The sequence below is a fragment of the Gymnogyps californianus genome, chromosome 12 (genome assembly GCF_018139145.2).
Source record: "Gymnogyps californianus isolate 813 chromosome 12, ASM1813914v2, whole genome shotgun sequence".
In the NCBI taxonomy this organism is placed as follows: domain Eukaryota; kingdom Metazoa; phylum Chordata; class Aves; order Accipitriformes; family Cathartidae; genus Gymnogyps; species Gymnogyps californianus.
In genome coordinates, this window is record NC_059482.1 from 22,099,892 (window position 1) to 22,122,490 (window position 22,599).

General features: G+C 43.9%; 1 protein-coding gene across 1 annotated transcript; it reads right to left on the reverse strand.

The window, feature by feature from the left end:
* Window positions 1–11,148: 11,148 nt before the first annotated feature.
* On the reverse strand, window positions 11,149–20,790 carry CMTR2 (cap methyltransferase 2). Its single transcript, XM_050904049.1, has 2 exons — window positions 20,564–20,790; window positions 11,149–18,041 (listed from the first exon to the last, which is right to left on the reverse strand). The coding sequence occupies exon 2, from the start codon at window positions 18,020–18,022 to the stop codon at window positions 15,731–15,733; it is 2,292 nt and encodes a 763-aa protein (XP_050760006.1). The 5' UTR covers window positions 18,023–18,041; window positions 20,564–20,790; the 3' UTR covers window positions 11,149–15,730.
* Window positions 20,791–22,599: the final 1,809 nt, after the last annotated feature.

Genomic DNA, 22,599 nt, shown 5'->3' on the forward strand with positions numbered 1-22,599 from the left:
GAAACCCCTGTTATTTTCTCTGCCCTTGATTGGCACATCAATATTTAAGTGACAGATGCTTTTACATCACCTCTGAGATAGTTGTCATCTTAACCACCTATCCTTTGAGGGGAAAGAAGGAGGAAGAGAGAAAATGTGGGGCAATATACCTTCCAAAGAAGGTTAAAAGAATCAAGGCTTCATGAAACCAACCCATGATCTAGACATTTTTGTATCTGTACAGATGTTACTGTACTTGGAATGGCATAACATTAAAATCCATTGCACAGGGAGAACAGAAAAGGTTTGGAGATGAGCACGAAGTACAGCACTGCAAACTCTTTAAAAGCCAGCGGAGCACACCTCCTCCCAGGGGTGGCCAGCTCTAATTGCCACATTGCTTCCCAGTAATGATAGGGGGAAGAGAGTCAGGACAGCTGCAAAAAGTAAATGAGACTTCTCAAAGGGGAAAAAAGGAAAGAGAAAATAACCAAGACCTTTTTACTATGCTATTTGTGACAAGAGCCATCAAAACATGAGAGTTGGTGATGGAGGGTTGGGGAGAAGAGTCAGGATTCAACAAAACAGTTCAGACAGCATAAAATCAGAATGAAAATTAACATTCCTCAAAAAAATTACTTAGTATTTTGCTTTGCCCTAGAGGTACCTCTGTGTCACAAGGTAAATATCCTGTTCTGCTGCCCAGACACAGACCAAGACAACTCCTTTCCCAAAGGCGACTGCCACAGCTCCGAGGCAGGGTGAGGATGGGACACCATCTCTTTTCCAGCTGGTGAACCTGGGGAAGAGGAGCTCCCTCCCGGATCTGACACACTCGCTTTGACAGGTGAGTGGGCTGTGCTGCTCACCGTCATGTATGGTAGGATAAGCAATTGCTCATGGGCTTGTCAGAGCCACAGCGGAAGCTAAACCCAAAGCTCAGTCACCCTAACCTTCCTCTTCTCCTCTGGTTTCATAGAGGTAATCCAGGTTTTGAAAATAACTCCACATGACTCACTTTTTGTGCCAGTGATCCTGTCTTCATTAGGGTTTGCCCTCTTTCCTTAAGGAAAAAAGAACAGGCAGGGGGGAGACTAAGCAAACTGTTTTCCTTCTGCAGGGAGCATTTGCTCAGCTCGCCAGCACTGGGAGGCAAATTATCTTTTGGTGCAAGGGCACAGAGTTCAGCACAGTTCTGCTAGCAAAGAGCTTGGCCCAGGTCTCCCTTCTTGATTCCTGCTTTCTAACAAGCATCCCATTGCTGAGCCAGGATTAAAAAGGGGCACTCGCACAGCTGAGGAGACCCAGGCTCTCACTCCCTCCTCCTGCCTTCCACAGCAGACCTAACACCCAGGAAAAATAAGATCTAAGAGTCATCAGACATAACATCTCATTTATTCCTTACAGCTGCCCTTGTTCTTTCCTCCATATCATTATGGTCAAAATACATGGCAATTACAGTCCCCCCTGCGGGTACATTCTCCACGAGGTTTTGAAGTGCAGCTCTGAAGCAGAGCTTCATCTAAATAGAGCCAGCTTTGAGATCTGCATCCCAAAGCTCAACGGGAAGCAGGCAAGTCAAGTCCTTGACAAAACATCAGTCTTCCCCAACAAGGCACCTAGGACACAGATTTCCGTGCCCTCTGCCCTGTGCTCTAGCAATTCCCTTTGCCGCATCAAAGGTCTGTGATGTCTGACGGCATAATTCCAACAAATTGCTCCCTCTTGTTGCTTTACAGCACTCCTGTTGTCACAGTATTGCCTCCAAAGCTTCCCATTTCCCCTACAGAGCAAGGTTACCCCAGCATTTAAACATCAGACCATAGGTTTACCTGATGCTTTACAGTCAGCTAAGGTACAGATCAAGCCCTGCACAATTTATGGTGCTACTGGAAGCTGGTGGCTACAGTTCAGGTAGCTGTGCATTTAGACAAATCCCTTCTCCAGGCACAGCCTCGTCCCACCGGCCATAGCCCCCCCCACTCAGCCCACCGCGCCTGAAGGCACATTTTTCATTGCCCTCTGAGCCCCAAACTCCAGAAGTTCCCATTCTCCCCTTTCTCCAGACCTCCATGCGCCCAGGCACTTTGCAGCTCCAAGCATTTGAAACTATCATTATCCACTCAAATCCCTGCTTTGCTGCCTGGACTGTGCTCCATCCTCTGATTCAGGGAGACGCAGCCCTCCCCTCCTTTTACTGCCCAAGCATCCCTAAGTAATTCACCAGCACTGGGCTCACATCTGTTTTAGAGAGCCCTCTCCTTCCCCCCAGCCTGCTATAGCCACTTTTCTAGCTCCCCTAGAGAACAGAGTTCAGCCAAAAGCATGCAGCTTTGCTCATTTTCTTATGGAAAGAAGTTGCATCCCAGATCCAGGGGTGATCCCACACCTTTCACAAGACTAGCTGTGCTGTGACGGTCCAGAACTAGATCTCTGTACCACACTAGCACAGTGGGTATCTAGTCCCCAACTAATACCCCCGGCACACAGTAGTAACAGACAATTCTTAAATAAGAGATTTCCCATTTCATCTTAGCAAGGAGGGGTGTGTTTCTACACAACAGCTTTCCAGACAGCTCACTACAGCAGATCAGTGGCCTACACTTGACTCACTTCCCAGTACTTGCTGCCAGATCACGCTGGGAACAGATTTCCCAGGTCAGAAAAATCAGAGCCAGGTAAGATTCATTTGCTTTTAATGTCCTGCCTCAGTAACTCCTTGTGTGAGGATTGTGTGGTTAAAACTGATCCCAGGTTTATGGTACGGGATGTCCCGCTTGGGCTCACAGATGGGGAAGCAGCAGAGGGTATCACTGATTTCCAGAGTTGTGGTTGCCCTAACCAAGTACCAGACTCTGCAACAAGCACCGTTATAGCATAAAAGAGACAATCCCTGCCCCAGAATAATCATGTACTATGTTATCAGCATGAACTCAGATGAAGACATCTAGTTTTCGCCATGAACTACCTTATCATTAAGGAGCACAGAAATTGAGCAGACCAACTTTGGACAAAAGGCCAAGACTAGAAAGGAACAACCTAATAGCTGCAGTGAGGGAATAAAAAAAGTCAGATAGAAGCATAACACCTCTTCCATTTAGTTTCCAGAAATCCTCAACAACGGAGAATTATTCCACTAACCAAGGGCTTTTCTACACAATAACTTCTGCAGTTTGGGGCAACACAGCCATGCAGTTGAGTGTATGCACACTCAGTGTGCACAGGCTTGTAGTTGAAAGCTTTGCATCCTTCTCTCTTCATCGCTGTTGAAACATCTTGACTCCCCAACCCTAAACTCTGGTTCTGCAATAATTCCCCATACAGTCGAACTACAGTTTCAGGCACATCCCATTACCTGCTGAGGATGTGATCCTGAAAGCGCAACTGTTCGCAATTCAATTTTTCCTGTAAGAAACACCGGGATAGAGAGGAATGTGTGCAGACACTTCAGAAACGCACACAACCTAAATACACAAGGACAGCATGCGTGACATGGAAGATGGAGAGACAGAAGCAAGACCACTGCAGTAATCAGCTGCCAATTCAACACCTGGTTATGACAAAAGTGATAAAGGAGATTGTAACTGCTTTTAAAATACCGAGAAATAACTGCTTACTTGCCTGAAGTTCAGAGTGGAAAATCCCTTTATAATGCAAAATTAAGCTTCATGATGTCTTGGTGACCCTGCCTGACCCATCTTCAAACAGATCACCATTCTGAAAGATCTCAGCTGCTTCACTTGCAAGACTGAACACCCGACAAATCTTTCACTGCCAGTGGTCCTGCTGCTTCTTCCAATCCATTACATTTTCATCATCACCTTCAGATGCCTGCTGCTCACCAAGGTCAATTAAGGATGAAGGATGAAGGAAAACAAGACAATGACAACAGTAACCAGAGTAGGGTATTAAATAACTGACAGCAGAGCTCTGAAACAGAAGCGACAGATAGCAAGGCATTAGTGTACACAAGCTTTCACAAAGCAAACACAGTATAGATAGGGTAATAATCTGCTCCCCAAGTCTGGAAAACCCAGTCCCCTCGGCAGCAGCACTACTTAAACCTGCAAGCTTCCTTCCATAATTTCTAAGGACAGAGGAGCTTCACCTTGATCCACATCCAGCCCACCTCTGAGATGTACTGCCATTTTGAGGTGTTCCCTCAGCTATGGAGCATTCTCAGTATCAAGGCACAAAAACCAAGACCATCACATATGCATGCAAGGTTGGGTGAAAGGCATCCAAATGTACTATTCCAAAGCTACAGAGCAAGAAAACCTGTCTTACCCTCAGAGAGCTTGCAATAAGTATTAACAATCCTTGCACTACCACTTTTCCTACTTAGAGGAATCCTTCCCATCCCCACTGTCCGGTTCACTAAGTAGAAAACACCTGCTCTGGATCAACCCCTCCTTACTGTCTTCCTTCTCCAGCACTGCCAGTTCCAGGTTGGACATCATTGCTCTCCAGTCATGACTTGTTGTGCTGGTTTTGGCTGAGATAGTTAATGTTCTTCATAGTAGCTAGTATGAGGTTATGTTTTGGATTTGTGCTGAAAATAGCGTTGATAATACAGGGACGTTTTAGTCATTGCTGAGCAGTGCTTACACAGAGTCAAGCATCTCTTCTGCCTCTCACCCCACCAGCGAGGAGGCTGGGGGTGCACAAGGAGTTGGGAGGGGACACAGCCAGGACAGCTGACCAAAGGGACATTACATACCATATGACATCATGCTCAGCATATAAAGCTGGGGGAAGAAGGAAGGGGGGGACACTTGGAGTTACAGCGTTTGTCTTCCCAAGTAACCATTATGCATGATGGAGCCCTGCTTTCCTGGAGATGGCTGAACACCTGCCTGCCAATGGGAAGTGGTGAATGAATTCCTGGTTTTGCTCTGCTTGTGTGTACGGCTTTTGCTTTACTTATTAAGCTATCTTTATCTCAACCCATGAGTTTTCTCACTTTTTACCCTTCCGATTCTCTCCCCCATCCCACCGGGGGGGAGTGAGCAAGCGGCTCTGTGGGGCTTAGTTGCTGGCTAGGGTTAAACCACAACACTTGTTTTAAAAGTGTTTTTGGTTTGCTTTTTACATTCTATATTTGCTGTGGTACTTTGTGCTTTTAGGCTTCTGTTTTCAATTTCTTCTTAGCAGTTACAGGCACTAACCAAAAAAACAAAACAGAACACAAAGCTCTCCTAATCGTAACACAAATAGCCAGAGATGATATGAAAGTCCAATACTGAAAGAAAGTGAGGAAGATTTGACAGACTGTTCTTCTGCAGTTCAAGCAGAGTGCTCAAAAATAACACAGCAGAACCATGGAGGGTCCCATCAAAACATGCAAAGCCCTAATTCATGCCTTGCTTTTTTTTTAACCCTCAGCTTCACATGAAGATCAGAGTCTATATCCATGCCTGCCACACCTCCTCAACAGAAGCTTTCAGATACATGTACCTCTTCCACTTGGTTTGCCAGTAAGGCCCTATATAAGTAGCGTCACTGCACCCTGCTCTGCTACAGCGGGTCAAAAATCAGCATATCAATTTGTCCATGTTTATAACCCAAGACCATATTGCAGAAGCCTGGGAAGACTTCTTAGTATAGAGACAGCTCCTCTGAAATTAATGCATCTTGCACCAGCAGAGGCTAGGCCTTAATATTTCAGTAGGAACCAAGAATTCATGTGTTGGCCCTATTCCAAAAACTTATGCTTCTTACATCACATGCTGTCATGGTTTAACCCCAGCTGGCAGCTAAGCACCACGCAGCCGCTCGCTCACTGCCCCCCCACCCCTGGGATGGGGGAGAGAATCAGAAAAAAAACCTCGTGAGTTGAGATAAAGACAGTTTAATAGGACAGAAAGGAATGAAAAACAATGATAATGATAATATGACAATAGTAATATTAAAAGAATTAAACTATACAAAGCAAGTGGTGCACAATGCAGTTGCTCACCACTCGTTGACCGATGCCCAGTTAGTTCCCGAGCCGCGATTCCCCCTCCCAGCCAGCTCCCCCAGTTTATATACTGGGCATGATGTCATATGGTATGGAATATCCCTTTGGCCAGTTTGGGTCAGCTGTCCTGGCGGTGTCCCCTCCCAGCTTCTTGTGCCCCTCCAGCCTTCTTGCTGGCTGGGCACGAGAAGCTGAAAACTCCTTGACTTAGTATAAACACTACTTAGCAACAACTAAAACCATCAGTGTGTTATCAACATTATTTTCCTACTAAATCCAAAACACAGCACTATACCAGCTACTAGGAAGAAAATTAACTCTGTCCTAGCTGAAACCAGCACACATGTGCTAGAATCAAACAAAGCATTATGGTTTAGCTAATTTTTTCTGCTCCATGTATCTCCACAGGCAAAAGAAATAGGCTTCTGAATTTGAAAAGGAGTCTCTGAAGTTTCTGCAGAGCTTTACTTCCCAAAAAGCAAATATTTACATCCACTAGCACCAGCTGCCTCTTTTCTTTTCTCCTCCAATTCATTTCCAGATGCGTTGTTGGTGCATCTGCTCTATTAATTAAAACTGATTTACACAAGACAAAATTGAATCCTTAATACAACCCTTCAGTGGAAACGAGTGACATCTAAAATTCCACTTACATCTTCCAAAATTCCCATGTCCCATTTTCCCACCTTTGCTGCTTGAAGTGTTTTGCTCTGTTCAAGTCCATAGGGCTTTCCTGTAACTGAAAACAAAAAAATAATTCAGCCTAACCTGACTCTCCTGACTTGCTCTTAGCTCCTGCCATCAATGATTAACACGGTGGGGGCTGAGGGGAAGGCAGGTGTTGTTTGGCTATTTGTTTTCCTGATCTGACCATTTTTCAGGCTCATCTTTAGGAGAGCAAGGAGTAGTGATGCAGTTTGGCTTCTGACCTGAGCTGACCTTCCAGTGCTCAGCAAGGCATAAACCACCACATGACTGCTAAAGCAAAGCAATACAACAGATCTGAGGAGCAAGCAGCTTCGCCGCTGTGCATCACCACCACTACAGGTGTCCTTCTTCCTCAGACAAGAGTTATTGGCCTCTGACTCTGGGGTTTGCCCGTTGTTAGTAATCCAGTGGTAACTGCAGGTCAGGAGGGTTACTTAGCAATCCTTGCCTTTCATTATCACAGTATCTATAAGAACTTGACATCTTCCAGACATGGCTCAGAAGGGCTTGAGACAGGAGGGAGAAGAGCAGAGCATACAGACAGCACAGTCTCAATTTGTACTCCCCTCTGGAAACAAGACAAAAAACCCTCTGCAAACTACAGGGGAGGTTCTGTCCACGTTTCTCCCAATTCCTCCTATATCTGAACATCTTTCTGAGACCCTGCTGGCTATTCTAACAGAACCTTGCCCTCCCAGTCTCTGCATGATACATCAACCACAAAGGCCACTTCCGTCCCTAGATCTTAATCCTAGCTTCAATTTAATCTCTGCTGTGAAAAGCCACAGAAGTGGAGTCCTTAAAACCTCATCTACCTTTGGGGGAAAAAAATAAATATACAAGTTGGCTCTAAGAGCAGATGGTGTCTAAAGGAAATTATGATAATTAAGCTCCAGAGTTGCAGATTTCCAAGGGACTACTTCACTCTAGCACCAGACCTCTAGGCCAGTGCAGCAGTTATTAAAATTACAAGTTTCACCACATCATATTAATTGCTAATTACTGCTTCATTACTTCCACTCATGCTCCTGAGACTGCTGCTGTCACTGTTTCTTTCAGGAAATGGTTCAGGTCACTTCAAAACTGCAAAGAGTGACACGACAAGTAAAGTCAGTTATTGAAACGTAAATAGGTATTCTCAGCCACTACATGTGCGTAGACCCAAACCTGTTCTGAGGTCCGTTACACTTGCTAAGCACACTTTTTAATCAGGATCACACGAGAGGACTCAGAAGACGCCTGTACCTTCTGTTCTAGCTCCACTTTAGCAAACCCCGCTGTCCCAGCACCCAGCCTAAGGAGCAATGGCTGTCCTGTCTGTCCCCTCTGTAACCCACTGAGAAACGAGGTAAACTGAATTTCACATTTGAGGCTAATCCGCTTCCTATTCGAACTCCCCCCTAGAAGTCTGAGCAAGTACAGTTAGAATCTGGTCTCAGTTGTCTCAGAGCAGGGATACTTACTCCATGTGGAAGGTGCAGGAATTGAAAGTTGGACAATATCCAGAGCTTTGAACAGGTTTCCAAGATTGAAAACCATATTTACATGCAGAACTTTCACAAAACTAGTCACATAATTAAGAGCCAAACCACTTATATGAATATATAAATTTATGGGCTTATACTACCCTGTTTCATAATGGAAACAAAGCCAATTTAGGTTTTATTCAGTGCCAGTGCTATTAACTGTGCATCTTAGGCATAACTGTACTTCTCTATAAATCTAAATTTCATTAAAACCCTGAAATCAATTACTTTGTGATTTATAGTTAAGGCCATAGTACTGACAGTTATTAAACACCCAGCCTACTCTGGTATTTCCATGCAAAGTGCAAGCTCACCCTAGTTGAGGGCTAGCCTCTCCAGCGTTCCCACAGAGCAGAGGTAAGTTTTTGAACTAGCTCTCCTCTCACTCCCAATATATTAGCTGGATCCAGGTCCCTTTCAGTTTGTGCTAACACTCAATGCCAGTTCTAAGAGACACAGGGCTGCTACGTGCTTTTCAGGTGCGACAGCAAGCCTCCACTGCCGAACATCACCATTTCCACCAGCCAGAAATCCCATAGCCATCCCAGTCCTAGGCGCGCTAATCCCAAACACATCCTGAGCTACTGATCTACTCCACGCAGGGCTCTATATACTGTCTACGCAGCTTGCGGCATGGTTTACTCAAGCTACATAGCTGGGTACCTTCTATCAGCATTGCTGCAGTAATGAAGGCAGGGAGCCCTGGCTGCTCAGATGGCTCCCGTGATTCAGATGTCCCCAGCAGCAGCAGTCCTGCCCCAGACCCGCACCCCTCTGCTCAACACTCATCTGTCAGAGAGCAGCATTATTTGAGGGAACGTGTAGCTATTCAGCAGCCACCTTCGAACAGAGTTTAATTGTGACCCCAAGACAGATTTCATTACATTTCAACTCAACAGCATTGAGTTGTGCTCCGTCACCAACCTGGGGCAGTCAACTGATTATAAAGCAAGTACTTAATCACCTTAACTCTCTAGAGACTTAAATTAAGGCACTTCACCACCACAGTCCCTTCATTCTTTAGTCTAATTGAGGTTTCATTACCAACTGGCCACTGGGTCATTGTTTTGAGGCACAGGTACATGACAGCTTAGGACCTAGGGGTACCTCCGCACGAGCTTTCATTTCTATCAGGCAGCACTCATCCATTCATCTCTTAGCTATACAGATAACGATCTCTGCCTTCAGCAACAAATCAGATTTGAATATTGATCCACTTCTCCCTGCTATCCCCCAATTTAGAGAAATCAATTCACCAACAAGTGGCAGTCACTTCTCCTTGCTATCCCCCAATTGAGATAAATCAATTCTTTAACAAGCAACAGTCATCCTCATTTACTAAAGCACTATGAAGATGCCTTTTAATAGATGTGTTCAAGTTTCCTATGAAGGAAGAATATTGTTTTAATAAAAAGGGGCCACGAACTGTGGTGCACTAGTTCAAGTATGAGTGGTATTACAGGTAAAATTTCATCTCCCCAGTTTCGCTGGGGGACAGTGAGGACCTGACACAACACAGTGAAACAGAATTTGCTAAATATCTGTTCAGCCAGGGAGAGAGCTTATTTGCTTTGTGCTCAGTGATTTGGCTTAGCTTTCAACACCAACTATTTAAACTCAAAAACTGGCAGGCATGCTAGCATATTAAGATCTATCAAAATTCAAATAAGATATATAATCAACATAATGTAGTATATAAATTGACTTTAAGGGCTGAAGAAGTCACATATGCAGTTTTTAAGGTCCATAACAGCAAAGTGAAGACATCCATATTTTCCCTTTACTTTCCAATCTGCCATTTCATGGTTTTAGGCACTGTTTTTATACTGTTATATTGGGAATGCAAATATTTCACAGAACTGTTTGAGTTTGAATACAACTCTGAGCATTTACATTTCCCTGTAATTTAGTAAAACCACATTAAACAATATTTCCACCAAAATCAACCTGACAATCTTCTAACGGGCTCTTCCAACCCAGCCCCCCATTTCAAAGACCATTCGCTTCCGAAGTCCTCACGTCCCTTGAAGTACCTTTGGACATTAACAGCCAACGCTTACAGTCTAGAGCTTCACTAAAATCAAGCAAGACAACACTGTCATGCATTCCAGCATACATTCAACATCACTTCTAGTTTAAAAATTTCCCCAACACACACCTACTAGCTACAAGGAAATTAAGGTATCAGAACAGTATACATTTCTTGTGTCATCTCATACCTCTAGGACACAGAATGATCTTCCCCAGCTCTCTAATTTGGAGTCCACTTCCAAAGAGAAAGGCAACAAAAAAAAGCATTAGCATTAATAACTGCAATCAAAATGAGTTAGCAAGCAGTCTCAAGACAAATCGGATAGCCAAACCAAAGACAATCAGCTGGAACCCTTGTCAGTACAGCAGAGCCAATCCTGAGGAATACGGCGCACAGCTTTTTCTTAATAATACCATTCAGTGAAGGCAAGCACTTAAAATGAAAACATTTGGATAAGGATTGATAATAGACTTTGCAGACAAAAGTACAGTGTATAACAGCCTTGTCCTACCAGAGTGGCTGTCATAGCCAGGGAAACTGAAGATCCTTAAGACAAAATCCTTGCTGTTAAAGTAGGTTACAGCAACCACACAAGGGGACATAGATTGTAAGGCTTGGTGACAAGGCCAAGGGAACTGTGCGCAGGCCTCCTACACACTGCTTTGACCACGTTTGCAACTGGAGTCTCTCTTTGAGCTGGTAAACTGCAACGGTAAAGACAGTGAAAGAAAGTGAGAACCAAATACCACCCCCGCTGAGAAGGCTGCTTCAATGTCCCTGTATCCTTCACTCATTAAGGATGGATCCAAATGGCAAGATGAGAAAACCGTGGCTCAAAAAAATGAAATATTAAACCTCCCCAGACTTCACCCTACTGTGCTTCATTGTTTTGTTCCATGTTTGGTAAAGAAACACATAAATAGCAACATTTAAAACCTAAAATAAAATACTTTATTTTCTCCAAATAACATTTATTTTCCTTGGTTTTAAAAAAGGTCTTTTAACACTCATTTGCAGACCAAATGAAAATATGCAATAGCCATGTAAACCAACATCCCTTCATCTACTTAGAAAAATACATACATCCTTCAAAACAAAAGCACACATGGATCAGTTACAAAGCAAAAGCTTCACGGCTATACAGTCCTGGGGGTTTCCACACGTGCAAACATGAACATACCATGTGTACAAGAAAGGCAGCACACAACTGGTGAATTGTCTGTTCAGGTGGTTATGCCTCAAAGCCTTTTTTTAAGAATTTTTAGGAAGGAAAGGCTAGCAAATCCCATCAGCTGCATGTTATATGAGCCTCTCCTGGCTGGTGGAAAGTTTCCTGCATTTAAATGTCTCCTAAAGGTTCTGCTTGTTATAAGCGTAAGTGTCTACAGCCACTGGCTAATTCTTTTAGCAAATTTCATTCTTCAGACTTGAAATCAGCTCTGGACCCATAAGGAGTCACAAGAGAGGGCTCGATGGCAATCCAAATTATTGCCTGAAGAGTAAGCAATGAACAGCCACAGGCTGAGCGCTTTTCTGGCATAAACAGCTCCATTCGATCTTTCTGTCAAGTGACTGAAGTGCACAAAGAACTGGAACTAAGGATATCAGCATAGCATTCACAAAAATAGTTGCAAGAATGAGATGGAAAAACCATTACCAGACTTTGGCAAGGAAATTTTAATCTCAGCCTTCACTCACTAAAGTGCTAAAAAAATAAAAGACTGATATTCAAAGGCTACAAGGTGAAATTTAGAGGCTCTGGTTTAAAAGTGGGAAATAGGGATGAGTACTGATAAACACCACCATTTCATACCACCCAAAACAGTAAGACAAGTTACACAACATTTCCCCCACTTCACCACTAAGAATTAAATCAACTGTAAACTAAAGGGATGACAAAGGACAGTTTTTAGGGATGGTAACAGGAGGCTATAAGGCTCTGAGGCTTCAGCTTACTGGTCAACCCTTGCTTCCAGTGAATTAAGCATTCAATGTTATTCTGCATCCTAAATAACCCAGCTTTAGGTCAGAAATCAAGGTGGGGTTTTTTTCCTCCTACTTTCTACATAGGCAATATTAATCCCTTCCCCTTAAGTCTCAAGTTGTTTTTCTAACAGAATACAATTCTGCTACATATTCTACTTTTACAACCAGTAATTTGATAGATCCAGCTTAAATGAAGATGAATAGACACCAATTAGTACCATTTTAATAGACTCCCAGATTTCATACTATAAATCTCATTATGTTTGTAGAAATTAAATTGGAAAGCCAGTGGCAAGAACACATACAATCTGTGCACATCCAAGTGAATCTAAATACAATACAAAATTAGTAAAAATAAGTAGCAAGTCTCTTAACTTTAATGGAACTCAACTTAAAAAAAAAAATCAGCATTTTCACTTAGCGGAGTACCCAATTCATTCAACTCACACAACTGATTTCAAAACATTATGTTGGCTTAAAACGAAAGATCCAAAAAGTTTCAGAAAAATAATGTAGCTCATAGCTAATCACTGGGCCTAGATATCAGTCTTTCATTGCAAACCTGCAACAGCAGGGCTGCAAAACTAAATTTACCTCAAGTTTGCATGAATCTCGATCACATCATAACCAACTTATTCTCTCCACCCCCTCCATTTTCCCCTGTGTGAAACCTGAAGTGCCTAATTATGAAAACCAATACCCAGTTCATCTTCAAACAGATAAAAAAAACTTAAAAGCAGCCAGGATACTGAGACACTTCCTCAGGTGTCACCCAAAATCAAATCGGCCAAAAACTGACAGCCTCGATGAAGGCAGAAGTCATCAGACCCTCTCCACAAAGGTTAATACATTCTTCCCATGCATTCTTACATATTCCAAAAGTCACAACAGAAATCGTCACTTCTCAGAGAAATCTTTGGTCTAAAGACAGCTAGAACAATGCAGGATTCTCACAATTAAAAGAACAAGTGTCATTCCTAACTTTGAAACTCCTGCCATTAAGACAAAAGCAATAATAAAAAAAGACTCTCCAAACCACATCCTTTCTTTTTAACAGGAGCAGCTGCTGTCAAAGCATTTCTCCTGTCATCTCCCCATGCCTGCCAACAAAAAAGCTTCAGAGCAAATCAGGCATCAGGATCCACAGGACATTGGATTTCCTTCAGTTTAGAAACCTGGCTTTCCACAGAAGGGCTTGAACACTTTTTTTTGGGTACTTCCAAACAGATGGATTATGTTTCCCCACTAGCTCAGTCTAGTGTATCTTGAAGTACACAGTCCTAACTCCCCCCAAAGTTCTGTGACCATCTAAAAGGTTTTCTCCTAAAAATTTATGAAAAAAGAGACACTGTCTGATGATGTGGGGAACGATGGGATGGGAGGAATCTCAAGGAAGTCTGCATAGTTTGTCAGATGTACAAGAAGAGACCACGGAAAGCTTGAAAAAATAAATGCATTTTCTCTCACAGTCTGTCAGTCACCTCAGGATTTTACCATGGCAGAATATCACAGTGTAAGCACACCCATGCACTTGGAGTATCTCATTTACCCCTGCTTTAAGAAACATCTTTTCAAACGCTTCAGCTCAGTGGGAGTTTCAGAAGCACTGATCACCCCTGAAACAGTGGCAGACACACAGGGGTGTCTTTGGTGGACAATACCTTTATCCTGCTTTTTGTTTCAGACAAAGAAGGTTTTACAGGTGATCTTTGATACTGTCTCATCATCCATTCTTCTACAATATTTCTTCTCCCTTTCCTTATCTTGTTTTTCAGCATTTCTTTTTTATTCTTCAGTGAAATTCATCTGTGGCCCTGCTTGCACTCCACAGGTTCAAGAAACAATTTACAGGAGAAGCTCTTACTGCACATATCTCCCAATCTGTAGCCTCTGTTCCCTTCCTTCCTGGTTTGAGAGAGGAAGCATGACTCAGCTCACAGCAAAAAGAGCAAGTTCATTTAAATAAACTAAAATGGACAATGACCAATCCCAGAAGCTTTTGTTAGGCAGCTTCTATTTACATGCAAGTGTAAAAAGCAAGATTTTTAGAAAATGTTATGCATTACTCAGATCTGAGCCACCAACTCATTCACCTATCAAGTTCTTAAATAAAAAATGAACTGTTAAATGCATTAAACTCTGCCCCGATCAACGTGGCAAGAAAGGCTATTAAATGTCCAGCACCTCCAGACAAAATAGTTTTTCAGCAGTGCTTTGAATCCCTTACCAGTAATCAATTATCCTTCAAGCTCCCATATTATATAATTAGAAGTGCTTCCAGAAGGTGACTGGTAATTCATCAGGAGATTACATTTTCCTTCTTACTAACTCCACTCTTTCCACCTTTTTCTACGAGATCTTGCACATACCAACAGCAAAGCCATTTTTCCTTTAAACGTCATTTCTCCCTCTGAGCCGGTTTTTCCACATATGCTACAAACTTAAAACTAAATGTTAATATACACAAGTTAGGCCTCAAAATTTAGCTCTCAAAGGAGCAATATGGAAAATAAGATTTGACTCCCTTAAAGGAACAGCCAGTTACCAATTTCACCATTTTTATCCTTAAGGGGAACTAACTGAAATCTTAATCAGACTTCCCCAAAGAAAGTTATCACATATTTCTTCAGCTTAATGCTCCTCCAGTGGCACCCAAAGCATTTCTTGATACACAAATCTGTGCATGATCATGTTTTTAGCCTAAAAACATTTGCAGTTCCTCATTAACAGCTGCTGCCATAGACAGATGCAAGTCTTCGCTTTCACTCAGGAGTCTCAGATTATTTTAAGGAGGACCCATAAACCACTTAAAAATAATGTTATAACAGCCCATTCATTGATGGGGAGACAAAGCCATACAATAACCTCTCAAAAACCACACAGCCTGCCGCTCTTCGCATAAACAAAATTAAAACCAAAGAGCATCTTTCCCTGGACACCTCTGCTACTGCTTACAGGCAGTCATTTTTAAGCCAGCCTTTGTGAGACAGCTGCCTGCTCACAAGACACTCATCCCTCAAGTCTTACATCAGGCTTGCACAGTGCTGAACGTTCTGGCCCAAACCTCACATTTCGGCTTCTACAAACCCTGGAAAAGTATGCAGGTGTGTCAAAACTCCCACATTTTGCTCCGCAGAAGAGGGCTAATGTCACACAACAGGGTCACCCATCATCCGGCCTGATGCGACAGGTAGAAATCACCATACTACCTCTCATCACGAAGGCCACAGTTCTGACCCGGGGCAGCACACAAAGAAACTTGCTCAGGGAGAGCTGTGACAGAGGAGAAACAGCTTCTCCACTTCAATCACTGTCCCTCCCAAGTCCCCCATGCCCGAGATTAAGCCTCAGGTTTCTGTATGACAGGCCAATATGGTGCAAGCAGGACTGATAGCTCAAAACATCCTCCCGACACTAACAATGTCACACCAAGGTTTTACAGTAACATTACCTTCACATTAACAATGTTTTTAACACCATCTACCTGCCTGTGAAACAAGGTCTAGCAGCAGCAACTCGCTCAAATCTAGAATTACTCTAAAGTGAAATATTGGTAGTCATTTGCTGCTGCTTAGCTTGCACAATCAAGTGGAGTTGTCTCTTTGCAATGGCTGTGTTCAAATCCCATAAGAACTCCAACAGTTTGCCCTGGAGGAGAACCTCCATAGGCACAAACTGCAAAACTTGCTGGGGAGAGTCTGTGTCTAGTAAAGAGCTCATCAGTTTATTCAAATGCCGCAGATATTCAACAACTGGATTTGGAAGGCCTCGGTAACCAATGCACAGCAAAGCAGCGCTAGTCCTTAGTGGTTCATGGGAAGTCGGACAAGCAAACGTGATGTATCTGAAACAGCAATGCAGTATAAAGACCAGGCCAGCTGTGAAGCGTGTAAAACAAGAAAGAATAGGCAAAATCAACGCATCTCCCATTGTAAGTTGATTCAACGAATGTAGAACACACTCCAAAAGGTGCTGCTGGTACTTTGGATCTCCATCATAAAGCAAAGAGAAGCTAAAAGTCAGCAGTGCGGCCGAGTCCAGGAGCTTTATTTCCATGCCGGGTTGGCTTTCAGTATCACAGAGGGATGGAAAGTCCACCACAAGGCACTTGAATTGGTCACTACATCTTTCGTTTAGGGCTTCCTGATGACATCTGGAAAGATCAGACACTTCTGCCAGTATCAGCTCCCCAGGAAGAACTTCACACGAGTGACAAGTCTGCAGCATTTGTCTGCTTTTCAGCCTCCCCACCAATTCGTTCATCGCTTCGTTAAGATTTTCCAAGACTTGACCATCACAAAATGGAGAACATTTTACCACTGGTAGTCTTTTTCCTTCCAAAATGTACCACAAGCTACACTCGAGGTTAGAAGACAATCCTTCCAAGATGCACATTTTACCAGCATTATTTAAACTATGTTCTTCAGCCCAGTGATTAAAATACCCCTTTGCCACTTTATCATTCCACGTCAGGGTTTCCAGCATCTTCCTTTCATTGTACGTACTAAAATATTTGTTTCTTTGCCCAAACCATTTTGCATTCATGCTGCAACCAGTCTGAGATTTCTTGACAAGCCAGTTATTTCTGGCAATGGGTTTCATATGAAGTCTTTGCATGAAGAACTCTACTGCACAATCTCTTAACTTGTTCAGTTTCATCTGCTCTGCTTCTTCCATGCGCTCAAAGAGATGGATGTTCTCAGAGATAGTCTCTACCTGGAACTTGTGGAAGAACATGCAACACTCTTCATGTATTTTAAGAAAAGATTCTGGTAGCATATGCTGGGGGAAGAGCGCTTTGTTGACCATTTCTGTTCCAAAGTTCTGTATCATCTTAGAAAGCAGCAGATGAATGCTTTCTCTGCCTATATAACGAAGACAAATCACATAGGCCTCCGAGTTTCCAGCTTTGCTAGTGGCTGGCTTAAAGACATGGACCTCCTCAAAAGAGCAGTTTAGCAGAAAGAGCAGATTGGTAGAACAGTGTTCAAACAGCGTGAACATCTTCAAAACAAAGGATCCTCCAGTGCCCAGGATCATTAAAGCAGTGACTGTTTCACAGTAATGAAGGGGTGAGACAAGAGCCTCCTGTTCACCTGGATTTCCCTGGCAATCAAAGCTGCCATCAGCAGTTACCAAGTGAACTGTGGCCATATTCCTTACAAAGTTCTGAAGGCCCGTTAGATGTTTCAATGTCATCACATCACCGGTGTTATCTGGGCCAAAGTACCACCAAGGCAACGTATTTGCTATAAGACGGTCATCCATGATCATCATAAGGGTGTCATTTGCTTCATGATACGGGTTTAGGGTATTAGCTACCCAATTCCAGTCGCAAGGGACATGGTGGGATTTCAAGTAGTGATTGAGGCTGGCTATAAAAGCTCCAGGTGCTTCACAGAGGTGGACAGAATTCAGTTCTCCATCCTGAAGAGCTTCTTCAGGGAGAAGAGGAAAACTGCACAGGATCTCATGAAACTTGCACCACGCCTGTGTACACAGCTCAGCATTCACAGATTTCTTCACATGAGGAATTATCTTCCCCGCTTTATTGGTAAACGAGGTGTGCTGATGCCATTCATCCAGGTTCTTATCACTCAGTTGATTCTTCACTTCATTCATCGAGTCCTTCAGAGCCAGGAGTGAGCTGAATTCCTTGTGATCACATGTAAAAGCATCACTGGGATCTGGTAGCTGCCATTCATTATTCACTGGCTTAGTGTAAGTAAACTTCTTCGCAAAGAGCTTCTCAATTTCAGAAAGAATTTCAGGACTGAACTTTTCAAGGTTTGTAGTCTGGTCAACATAAGGCTTCTTACATTTGTTCATTCTTGGATCGATTCACAACCTGGAGAACAGCACAGGAGAAGAAACAACGTCACTCCAATCATACATGTATATAAATAGGCAAAGCTTTTTTAAAAAAAGTAAACATTTCTCCTGCTTAACCTATGTATTCCAGAATATGAGAGAAATGCTTCACAGAATCATGCACCAATGAGGAAAATAAATGAGGGCTATCCTGAATAAGGCTATTTGGAAATCAGGAGGTTCACAGGTTCAATCACCCTTCATGCTATTTACATAGAAAGTACAGAAGAGTTGGCTGCTGCTTTGGCTCTTCACTGACCTCTGAATACTCTGCTCACTATATAGGTTTAAACACTTAAAGACAAATATCTCTCTCGGTCACAAAAGAGAACATACTGCAAGCTATGCAAATTAAAGAAGTGGCCCAAAAATCTTTTCATCTGATTACAGTAGTATTTACCCAAGAGCTCAAAGTATGGAGAGCGGGGAGACACAAGCAAAGGCAGCTCTGAGAGGGAGCACAGCGGCTCCTCCTATTTCCCAATAGCTAACCCTGACACCTCTTCCACCAAACCCAGTGTGATGCTGGGAAAGCCCCCTCACTGGCACCCTCGATAACAGCCCCTTAGCTGAAGAGACCCTGGTGAGGGGTTTAACACCAGCCTACAAGCAAAACCCCTTTTCTGTGCTCAGCATTACAGATCTCTGCCAGGCCACCGCAAATCCTTACGCCTAGCTTTCCCTACTGCAAAAACAGTGATAAATCCAAAGTCAGAAGAGACTTTGTTGCATCCGTGGTCAATGCTAACTCGTGCTTGATGTTAAAGATAGTAGTGCAAAGTGTTGTGCTTTGAGTGGATAAAGGCAGACTAACACAAGCATACTCCGCACAAAGCTAACGAGTCTGCTGCCATCTGCTCCAGTGCACAGCACAAAGCACACAAGGCAGAAGTTGGGTTCACTAACCAGAAATCAGCCAGCAATCTATTCAAAACTAAGATGTTCATTTAAGCAAAATAATTTAATCAAAATTACCACAAGAGACAGGAAGTCCCTCAGTGCATCATTTTAACCCTCCCCCAAGCCATCCCATTCCCTCAGAAGCAAAATACAATGATCTTAAGTGTTACAAAAGAGTTTAGTGCGAAAAAATATTGGATTAAAATTGAAAGAGTTTAGAAACTTTGGAAGCAAACAGGACAAAGAACAGCCAACCTAAACACTTTACTCTTCCCCTTGAATCCATGTAGCATCTCAGGCCACAGCCCCACGACCACGGCTGTCTCCCCTCATAACCATAACCCTCTGAGGAGAAGCATGCGGTTATATACACACAGGTGAAGTTTCATCTCTCCCTTCCCCAATCGGACTGCCTTTCAATAAGCACATTTAGTTTCTCTTTCCTTTATGCAGATGTGTTTTGGCTTTAATCTAGACCTTTCTCACAACATACGCTGGGGAGAAGAGGAAAACTGAGGGAAACACAGGAGACCACTGTGCCCTAAACTAGTTTTACTTCATTTTTAAATACCAACTATGAGCATGGCCTTTTAATTACAGCTCACACCAGCAAATCCCTAAACAAGCTATCATCCAAAGCATGACAAGGAAACAGGCAGACAATCACCTGCTTTTTTGGGGTTTTTTTTATAATTATTTCCAGTCCCCACCGGCCTAGACTCAACTCAAGCCTGCTTAAGGGCTCTGGGCACCTCCCCACCCCGCAGCTCCTCACACATTCCAGCGCCGGGGGAAGGCCCGCGCCCCGCACACCAGCTCCCTCTCGGATCGGCCGTACCCAGCCGCCAGCCCCGGCATACGCTGGGGGCTCACAGGGCCCGCGGCGCCCCGGGGAAACTCGCTCTCCCCTTCCCGCCCGCCGCTGTGGAACAGCCCGCCCCCCAACCGCCCCCCGCCGCCGCCGCCACAGCGCGGCCCGGCCGCCTCCCTCCGCCCCGGCCGCTCGTAGAGCCGCGCCCGGCCTAGGCGTCTCCCCGCGCCGCCCGCTCGCTACGCGAGGCCGCGGCTGCCGCGCGGCCTAGAGAAGCCCCCGCTCTTACCCGGCGGGCGGCGGAGCGGGAAGCGAGGCAGGTCCGGCCCCCTCGCTCCGCCGCCCGGCCCCACAGCCTCGCCCCGGCCGCTCCCCGCCGCCCTGCCCTCTCCTCAGCGGGGCGCCGCAGGCACCTCCCCCCGGGCCAGCAGGGCTTCTCCTTACTTGTCTTTTAAATAAACATGGAGGGGAGTTTTCAGCAGGGGAAGGCCTGGAGTGCCACCCATCGCGGTTGCTACTGGGAGAGGGTGAGGAGCAACGAGGCCCCGCATTCCCCAAGCGAAGGCTGCTCGGGCAGGGCAGGAGGCAGGTCGCCTGTTCGACGCCATTTCATTCACAGGAGCTAAAAAGCAGGCTGCTTTTCACCAGAAAACCCCGTTCATTTGAGCTGGCTGGCTTCTGCAGGGAGGGAGCCGAGGAGCCGCCTCCCGGCAGTAGCGCAGCCCAAAAGAAATAATGAACATTTATAGAAGTTATTCAGCTAGCACTTACCACATGGTAATACTTACAGGTAGCTCAGAGAAAAACCAGGAGGAAAGCTTTGTTGCAATCTGCTAGCAACCCATTGGAGAGGAGGGGCTGGGGCTCAGTGCCCTGCATCTTTTTGCCTAAAGACTTGGGACATCTGCCCTGCAGAGCCAGCCACAGCTGAACGAGGAGCAGAGCCAGAGCAAAGCACCATCATCTCCCAGCCCTGCAGATGCCCCATCTCAGCACACGCTCTCCGGGCCAGCCTCCGTCTCCGGAGTCAGCAGTGATGCTCCTCAAGAGTTTGCTTTGGCCTCTGTAACCCACAAGCAGATACTCAGGAAGACTCTTGCACATGATAACCCACTTTGCTGCCCTTTCTAAATCCCCAGGAGACTCATTACACCCAACTTGGGTTAGCAGGAGGCAAGAGCCTTGAAATATTAACAGAGCAATAATGAGCAGAATCGAGCATCCATTGCAGCATCCCTAGAAACATACGTACGCTTTCTAGACAGCAAAACAGCATCTAATCTGCAAGCAGAGGCAGGAAGGTCAAAGCAGATTAATTACTACAGCAGACAGAGGGTGCAAGCTGTTCTCGAGGTTTTAAATATTGCGGGGATTTTCCTATACGCAGGTTAGGGAATGAGGCACTTGCCAGCCCATTTGGGAACAAACAGCCAACGATGTAGCATGAGTTAGCAGAAATCCTTTCGCTTTAATGCCAGGCTTCCTGCTATTGACTTTTGCACTCTCACATACTTCTCCTTGATGAAGCTCAATCCAGCCCTAAGCCAGAAGTAGTTTTAGCACAGAAATTCAGTGCTGTGAGTACAAGGGACTCCAGAACTGATGTAACTAGGGAAAATTTTGCTAGAAGCTCAGTAATTCGTAGAAAATCTTGACACATCCATCTTAAGGATATAATAATAATAAAGTATAGGTAAACAATCTTTTCTCCAGCTCTTGGTACATTAGAGAACTTAAAGTCATAACTGAAAATATAAATCTTTAAACAAACAATCTCCCTCCTCCCTTTTAAGCTACTTACTTGTTTTCTAAAATGAAGCAATAATACTACAAAATAAAAAGCCTTAAGTATAGAAAACCCCCTGTACTACCCATAAACATAAATACAGGACTAAAACTTATTCTTTAAATCCCTTGGAAAAAAGAAAATGCATTTTTGACGCTAAAACTATCATATATTACCCCTGATAAGTGGTATATCAAAAAGGTACTTACTGGCTACCTCATCAGAAAGAAGTTTTACCTAATGAGAAAGAACTTAGGTGTGGATGGAAGATTTATATGTATGTCTGCAATGCCTCTTCACCCTTTGATTGGCCTGTTTGAAAATCACTTTCCAATCAATCAACATCTGTGGCTACTTAAAGATGGGAGGGAAAGCTGGGGTAAATTAATTAAAGTAGATGAGCAGCTAGTGAGGTAGGTAGCTGTGGGTCTGGTGAGTTCTCCAGTGTGTGTTGTGGTCTCTCTTTAATTATACAGGACATGCAGCAATGTCACGGCTAAAATCTTATTTCATCTTTAGCTTAAGAGAATTTAAAGTTAATGGGAATGTCAAAGATTTATTACAGTCTGAAATGCTTTCTTCTTGTGTTTATAGTAAACACCTGAACAGAGTTTTCCTTTAGTTTTGGTTTTCTCTCTGATATCTTCAGTAATGCTGTGATGTTTCAATTACTTTCCTTTTGTTGTTCCTGCATGCTCATACACCAGCTACAAGCCTTGCACTGACTGAGTTCTGTGGACAACAGGTTACTTAAATCATTGAGTTTAAGAGTTGATTCTTTTTAATCTCTTCTTAAACACTTAAATCACCTTTTCACATGTGCTTGAGTTATTAAGTGTTTGGATAATATCAGCAAGAGGACAACTACAATTCAGCATGCAGGGGAAAGCAGTAAGAAAGAGCTTTTCAGTCCTCCCCTGCTAGGCTTTTACTATAGCTTGTAGCCTCTCAGTGTCACAATCTCCTGGACTACTGAAGATAAGGCTCTCCCAAAATACAGGGGAGAACAATTCATCACTGAGCATGCAACATTACAAG

What these genes read in the sequence shown, in the direction of transcription:
- CMTR2 (XM_050904049.1), bottom strand. Translation starts at nt 18,022, where the DNA reads ATGAACAAATGTAAGAAGCCTTATGTTGACCAGACTACAAACCTTGAA.